The sequence below is a fragment of the Rhopilema esculentum genome, chromosome 5 (genome assembly GCF_057945365.1).
Source record: "Rhopilema esculentum isolate cy_ngs chromosome 5, ASM5794536v1, whole genome shotgun sequence".
NCBI classification, from domain to species: Eukaryota; Metazoa; Cnidaria; class Scyphozoa; order Rhizostomeae; family Rhizostomatidae; genus Rhopilema; species Rhopilema esculentum.
This window is the reverse complement of record NC_142819.1, coordinates 9,182,211-9,190,196: the sequence shown is the minus strand read 5'-3', so window position 1 is coordinate 9,190,196 and position 7,986 is coordinate 9,182,211. Positions and strand designations below refer to the sequence as shown.

Here is a 7,986-nt window from a genome sequence, read left to right as displayed (position 1 = left end):
GTAAGCATACCAGGATGGCCGAGTGGTTAAGGCGTTGGACTTAAGTTCCAATGTGCGAATGCACGCGTGGGTTCGAACCCCACTTCTGGTACTACTTTTCCGTTTTGTTTTCTTCAGTCGGAACTTTGCTTTTATATTTGACTTTGTACAATATTTTTTTCGAAGCCTTCGACAAACCGTTTTTCATTTTTCCCAGGCAATTTCATTGCTCATAACATAGGAAATATAATTTTATATTTTCGTGATAGAACAAAAGCTTTTAATTTGTTGAGAGTTACAACTTCTAGGCAGGGCATTCTCCTCAACCATCGACCGCATTGCCTAACCTTTGTTTTCTCGACTGATTATGGAAATATATTGTATAAGGAATAATTTAAGCCCTTACAACATTTTCAAAAATTCACCAAAATCACGTGATCGGTGACGTCAAAAAGTTAGTTTTACAAGACTAAAAATCATTCTAACTTCTAAAGTAGACGTCCGATTTCAATATAAAAGCCAGATTCGGGCTCGCCTGAATAACAGCTTTCGAATGATATATACAAATATACATTTTGATAATGTTAGCATTTTTATACAATGACGTCATTACTGTCAAAATGGCGGTCGACCATTACATTTTAAGATAAGAGCTCTAATATAATCAAAAACATTTCTGATTCGTTTTGCAGCATTTTTTTTAGTATAATTGTTCTTCAGGACTCAATTTAACTTTTCAAAATTAATAACAATTCGTCTTAAGGAATCCATTCATCGCCAGAATCCTCCGAGGAACTGAAGTCAGAAACTTCCCATTCGCTGTACTGTTCATCAGAAAGTCCAGTGCTATTTAAGTCAGAGTCTGACTGGTTTGATGTTTCCTTTTCTTCGTTACTAGCACTATCGTCATCGCCACAGCGAGTCTGTTTCAGTACCTTTGCACATCTCCTGCGTTTCTTTGGAGCAGGGGGGTTTTCACAGTAACTTTCGACATCTGCCCCATCGCTTTCTGAAAGTCGGCTCTTGTTTCGTCGTCTTGACCGCAAAGAAGGGGGCAGTTGGGGGCACGTGAACCAAACGGGTTTCAGTGAAGACCCTTGAGAAGACCATTCCCAGCCACAACCTTCAAATGAAATATTTTCAACAGATGGTTCTGTACAACGCAACCAGTAGTAGGTTTGCCAGTGCGCTCTCAGAATAGCTTGCTTCAGCGAGTGTGGATCAGGAGGGAGGCTTAAGGAAGACTTTACTTTCATTTTGTGATACATTCTTACTCTTGTTGCCACATAGCTTTCCTCATTCTTGCCAGGATACATTACAACTTGAACAAACTTTTGAACATCTTGTATATCGCTGTCACCAATCATTTTTTCTTTTCCAAGGCTGTCAAGCAGTTCAAGGTATCGCGGGTTCTTGATGACTGTCTTCAACAACCTTACCTTTCCTACGTTGTAGAAATAGGATGTAGTATCACAGCCAGATAAAGCATGTAAAGATGGTAGATGAAGGCAAACGTCTCTTCCGAAATGTGAACAGATTTCTCCCACATCTGCAAATTGTCCATCATCTTTTCTGAAGAACCATTTGCGTTCTACATCGAGAAAAGCGAAAGCCCAAACCATCAATACGAGCACATCTGTATCTTTTGCAACAATGACAACATCCTGTTTAGACTCTACGGCATGTAAAATCAACCTTGTGTCGGCTTCTTCGTGATTACATTTCTCCATTTCTTGCACCCTTCCATTGTAAACTCTAAACGTTGCATTACATGATGTAAAAACAAGTGGTATAGCACCAGTATAGCATCCATCTTCCTTCAGAAATCGTGCAATCATTCTAATCAAATCAGTTTTGTTCTCATTCCGGTACAGTAACTCGTGCCATTTTGAACCTTGCAACATATTTTGGTCATATCCTTCTAAATGAACTCTAGGCCCAGGTTCACCACGTTTCTTTCTGGTGTCGTTCTTCACACTTTTGTCAAGGTAGGTGTCATTCACAATGTGTACTTCACGCGCATTCATTTCAGCTTTAGGAGTAACAAATTTAATTAGGCTGTTCATCCATGCTCGGTACGTTGGCTTTGGCTTGAGGGAGCGAACTGCTGCCATTCCATCTACTATCCAAACGGTAGACTTCGGAGGCGCTTCTTTGATGCATTGTGACTCTTCGATTAAGAATCTTTGTAAAGTCGCTTTGTCTGACTGACGCAAAGTTGAGTCAGCTGTAGCGATTGAAAGAGGGACAGTTGTAATTGGATGAGTAAATGCCTCTTGCAGACTTCCTGCTTTTGAAACGAGTAGTCCAAAGGCCTGCCTGTCTTCCTTGAGCACGGCAATAGCTGTAGGAGTCCGTTTAACCTTTTCTAGACCTGTCTTCAGCTTTGTTTTCTTGATCGGCGTGAAGAAGTCAACGCTGCCAGTAATCAAGCGATCATCTATGAACTGAAGCATTTTCTCTTCCCCTATAATCGGCGCTTCAAGGAGGTCTTTAGCTATTTCTGGATCCAATTCTTCACCAGTTGAAATGGATTTTGCAGGAGCATCAGAAAATGGGTTAGTGCCATAGCTTCGAAGAGTTCTTTTAAGGCTATCGACATGCTTCTGATGGAGCTTTTTCCCACCTGGAGTGTTCTCCTTGTGAACTGATGACGTCTTTAAGAACAGCTGTTGCTTCAGGGTGACTCTCAACTTGCTATGAATGTGAGACGTAGCAATCCAGGTGTTAACTGCATTGACGTTTGTGCTGAATCCAGACCTGTATGGACCTGCAGTCCCTTTAGCTTCTCGATTAAACAACTCTGTGTGTAGATCGCCATGAATTGCAGAGAATTTGTCCCCTGTGATGCTGCCTCCAAATCCTAATTCGCTTAATTCTTGGAATGCTGGAGATTGCTCTTCCTGCCATGTTCGGAGAAGCACATGCTGGTAGGTACAGTAGCGGGCATAGTTGATGTGATTGAATGCGAATGTAAGCGGAATCATATTTCGTTCTGCTTGCAAGTGTAGCTCAATGTTGCTTTCCCGCACAGCTGCTACCATACTCAACAAAGCAGACACATCCTTCAAGTAAGCGATTGTAAGGCGTTTTTCTGTACCCTTTACATCGTCCAACAATGAAGCGACCATATCTTTGAATGATTGCATTGCCATCACATTCTCCAGTGTAGACTTTGAAGGACTCTGCCGTAGTGAGACCAGAGCCCCGAGAAATCTTTTATCTACGTTTGCAAGATCATTTGTGCTGTCTTCGACGAAGCATTGTATGAGTGCATCAAAAGTTTCTTTATGTGTACGCATACAACGATAGTAGTGGCCACCCTCCATCGCTTGATCAGCAGAACCAGACGCAACAGTTTCTGCATCAATCCACCATTGCTTATAACCTTTAACTGCGTGCCTTTTATGGATAAGGCGTTGATGAACCCTCAGTTGATGAAAGCCACCCATCAGCACTTTGATCTGACTATACAAGTCAGGATTCTTCCAGATAATGTGGTATATCTTTGCATACACCATTTCATCCGCATGAACAAAAATATGAGCTATGTCGAGTTCTCTAATCATATCCAAGAGAGAATCAAGGTATTCCTTGCATACTGGATAGTCAGGCGTCTCAGGAGTCATCGGCAAGTATTCAACAATGCATTCATTTGTTTCTGAAGCTGTGATCGCGCGCTGGAAAGCAGTCCACGAACCAAGTAAAGGCATCTCTTCATTTTCAATTTTGAGAGGAAGAAATCCGGCAAGTGACCACGCAAAATCTTTCTTGAAACGTTCGTCTAGTAGCCCATCGTCTTTGCTATCGTTGAACTTAGAAAAAACTGAAGGTCCGCAACGTTTTCCCAAGCTATACTCTGGAACTTCAACTGACTGCATTTCAGGCTCGTCATCAATGCTCAATGGTGTTTGTGGACATTCCGCTATTGTTGGTAGTACATCTTGGTCGCCTCGTAAAAGCTGAAAAACGGTCTTATTGGTGAAATGGGTTGTCCCAGCACCAGTTATTGTGTCCTGTGCCGCATCAATGTTATCAATGGTGCTGTGTGTGACTACGCCTTTTCTGAGACCAGCAGTTACAGCTTTTTTGGACATAACCATTCTTGACCAAGCCATATTCTGTAGTCGAATGTCATTGTATGAAACAATGTGGTTTAACTTGTGCAGATAGTTAATACTCTCTTTGCTACCAGTAATTCTATGAAGAACTAAGCCCAAGATCGCCTGTTTAGGAGATGGCTGTTTGGTTATGAGGTGTTCCCAATCGCTTGCTAAGGACCAGATCTTTGTCGCCCTAACACGTGAGGTCGTTTTATTGTAACCATATTCATTCTTTTCACCGTAATCTTTCAGAGTATAAAATATGGCATTGTAAATTTCTGGAAGTGGCCCTCTGTCAAGCTGGCTCAGTATCTCTTCAGTTGTACAAGGCCATTGTCTTGGAGCATTTCTCCTTGCCTCTAACTTACGCTTAACCATCCTGCCAAATGCTTTTGATAGATCATCGTCTCTAAGTCCACAGCCATGCAACGTAGCAATTGCATATTCACACGGGTTGACATCTGATGCATGCACTATAAGGTATTTGCCAGAATTGTAGAAAGATATCTCAGGGCCACACTCATCGATGATTCTTCGTTTCAAAGTTTGAGTTGTCTGAATAACTGGTGCATTCAAACCTATTTCCTCGGATATTAATGCAACATCTTTGAGAAGCTCGTGCAAAAGAAAGGCTTGCTTGTCACGAATGATTTTGGATTGGAATTTGTAAAAAAAGGATTGAAGTGCGTGCTCTTCTCTTGCATCTTCAACATCAGCTCTTTTTTCTTTAAGCCAGGCTGAGTGAGTATACTTCAAATAACATGCTTGATGGTAATAGACATCAACGGCAAATATGTCATGGGATTCGCCACTTAGCAGTAATTCTAATCTTCGCGAGGCATCATGAAAGCGACTACCCTTATCTGCAAGATATGCTTCTTTTCTCTCTAAAATTTTGTTGGCAGCATTTGTATCAGAGCATCGGCCAATTCCTCCTTGGTTATATCCTTTTAAAAGGTCCGTTCCTTTTTCCTCGTTGCAAATAAAACATTTTTCTTTTCTTAGGCTTCCTTTTTGGCGACTTCTTGTTACTCTCTTTCTTGGCGATGGCACCGTACTATCATCATTGCCATTAATAACTGAGTCTTCACATGGATCCGACGAGTCATTCACAAGGCCATATTTCTGCTTGAAGCGATCGCTGTTGTTTTCAAATACGGCTCTGCAACTCTTGTGCACCTTTCCGAAGGGGTCGTCGAGACTGCGGATTTTTGGAAATACTTCGGTGAACCTATGTGTACTTTCACTAAACGGGATGTCAATGTTGCTCCACTTTTCCGCATTCTCTTTGAATTTTTTCCAACCAGTGTTTGTAAGAGAATTTCCAATATCTTTTTGCTTGAATTCATTGGAACAAATCAAACAAAGTTCCTTGTCCTTATACCTTGCCGGACTAAATAGAGGCTCTGAACTAGATGTATCCATAGAAACCAAACCTCAAATAAAATTAGGAACTCAGTTGACAACGGGGAAATGTCTCTAACTAAATGTCTACTCTTGTATACAGACGAATAATAGATATAAAATTTAAAAAGTAAGCGCAGGAAGACCATAAAGCGTCAATTGAACTTACAAAAAATAACAATACAAGATTGCTTACCTTCTATTAAATATTTCCTTTGCAACAAACCATCATTTCACTACCCGAAAACTTAGTATCTTCAACGAAAGAGAAAATTGTCAGCAGCCAGTTCTAAGTTCGAACACATCGGAGGCAACTTATACCTCTAAACAACTTGTTTTGAAATTAGAAACAGACTATCTTCGACATTCCCACGCTTCAAAGTTAGTTATAATTTAAATGTGACATTCATCGTGTGTTATTCAAATACACTTGATATTCAACATCATCGCTCTCCTTTATCATGGGGCGCTCAACTGCGGTAGAACTAGGTCGTTATGGAAACAAAGTGGAATCTACTTGCTGGTCGACCGCCATTTTGAAAGTGATGACGTCACTGTATAAAAATGCTGACATTATCAAAATGTATATTTGTATACATCATTCGAAAGCTGTTATTCAGGCGAGCCCGAATCTGGCTCTTATATTGAAATCGGACGTCTACTTGAGAAGTTAGAATGATTTTTAGTCTTGTAAAACTAACTTTTTGACGTCACCGATCACGTGATTTTGGTGAATTTTTGAAAATGTTGTAAGGGCTTAAATTATTCCTTATACAATATATTTCCATAATCAGTCGAGAAAACAAAGGTTAGGCAATGCGGTCGATGGTTGAGGAGAATGCCCTGCCTATTCAGGGTGGAACTAAAAACCAAACCACGATGTGCTGACAATCTCAGAAAAGTTCAAGTGCCGACATATTTCATAAACTCCCTTTTACAGTTTCTTTAAATCTTTCAATCCTTTCAACTGGTTCGGAAAATTTCCTTTCAAAGATACAAATAATAAGAAATATCTGTACTGAAATGATGAAAAGTCTGCGGAATCATTTTGGATGGCAGACTAAAACTGGCCTCTTTCTCTTTTTAGAACTGTGTATGGGCTGTGCTTGTCTCTGACACAAATCTTCAATTTTGATCCAAATTGAAGATCTATCATGCAAAAATCCCTGGGGGGGGGGGCTTCTCCCATTATGGCCTGAGAGGGGGTCCAGTCAGGGTCAAAGAGGGCCAAGCCTAAAATGTTAAAAAATAACCCCCAAATGGCAATCTTTTTTTGATAATAACCCTAAAATGGTAGCATAAGGGCGGAAATGATATCTTTGGTCGCATCCATTTTTTTGCACGCGCATGGCCCTACTTTGACAAATTTCTTCGCCATTGGCTTTTGTTGATTCGCGAAAGATAAAATCTTGTTCATTGTCTACAATAAATCGCAACTTAAGTATGCCGTTTTGTTATTATCGAAACTGGGCCATTTGGTAGCCATTTGGTAAGACCCTCAAATCGACTGGACCTCCCTGTCAGGCCCCCGGGGCAAAGATTCTAAAAACTGCAGAAGAAGCAACTGGGTTACATGCATAGGTCCATTTTCTATTTGCAATTTATCCTCGATTTCTGAAACAAATACTTCACAAATCATATTATTTCTTCGAATCTCGATTCTGTAACTTTTTTTAAATATTTCTCTAAAGTTTATTGAATATTGCCAAAATCAAAATTGTTACTTTATATATGTCTAACAGGGGCAAACAGATAGATAGGTAGCTCTTACGAGTTTTTTCTGTAAGTCCAACAAACTGTATCAATTTGAAAAATACTATATTTTTCGTTCCTATATAGTTATCTTCTAGCACATTGTACTATCTCGCGAAATTTTCAAGGTTTTTTAGGAAATATGTTTTATTTAAGAAATTTGTGCTGTGATTGACATCTTTTGAATTTTTAATTTGAATTCGAGAAACTTCCACAATTTTTTATAAACCTGAAGGCTTCACCCTACTTTCCGACAAGAATCTATTTCCGTTTAGGGAAAAATGGGTTTTTTTTCAAATAAAAACTTTTTGTCAGGGTCTATTCTTCATAAAATAGTATAGGCTTAACAGGGTCTATAGGATTAACAAAATCATCGAAATTTTTCAACAATTTTCTCTTTTTAAAACAGACTAGGTGGCTTCTATTTCGTTAGAAAAACAAAAATAGGATTCAGTTCCAGGAAAAATGTTTTTTTTAAAAAAAGAATTTTTGTAGGGAGCGATTTTGGTGAAAAAAGCAAAGTTATAAGCTTAGAAAAATCGTCGAAATTTTTCGAAAATTTTTTTGTTTTAAAAACGAGCTAATTGGCTTTTGTTTGAGAAGGAAAAAAATAAAATTAGATCAGGTTGCAGAAGAAAGATATTTTTTGAAATAAAGAGACTTCTTGTAAGGGGCCGATTTTGATAAAAAAGTAATGCTATATATAGGCTGAGAAAAAGGGTCAAAATTTTTCGAAAATCTTTTCGTT

The 7,986-nt window shown here is 39.3% G+C and overlaps 1 protein-coding gene and 1 non-coding gene across 2 annotated transcripts; one reads left to right on the top strand and one right to left on the bottom strand.

Moving 5' to 3' along the window:
* Positions 1–8: 8 nt before the first annotated feature.
* Trnal-uaa (transfer RNA leucine (anticodon UAA)) lies at positions 9–91 on the top strand. The gene has a single exon. It is a non-coding gene; the product is annotated as a tRNA-Leu (tRNA).
* Positions 92–290: 199 nt separating this feature from the next.
* LOC135685959 (uncharacterized) lies at positions 291–6,315 on the bottom strand. Its single transcript, XM_065202078.2, has one exon. It carries the CDS (start codon positions 5,505–5,507, stop codon positions 738–740), a length of 4,770 nt encoding a protein of 1,589 aa, XP_065058150.2. The 5' UTR covers positions 5,508–6,315; the 3' UTR covers positions 291–737.
* Positions 6,316–7,986: the final 1,671 nt, after the last annotated feature.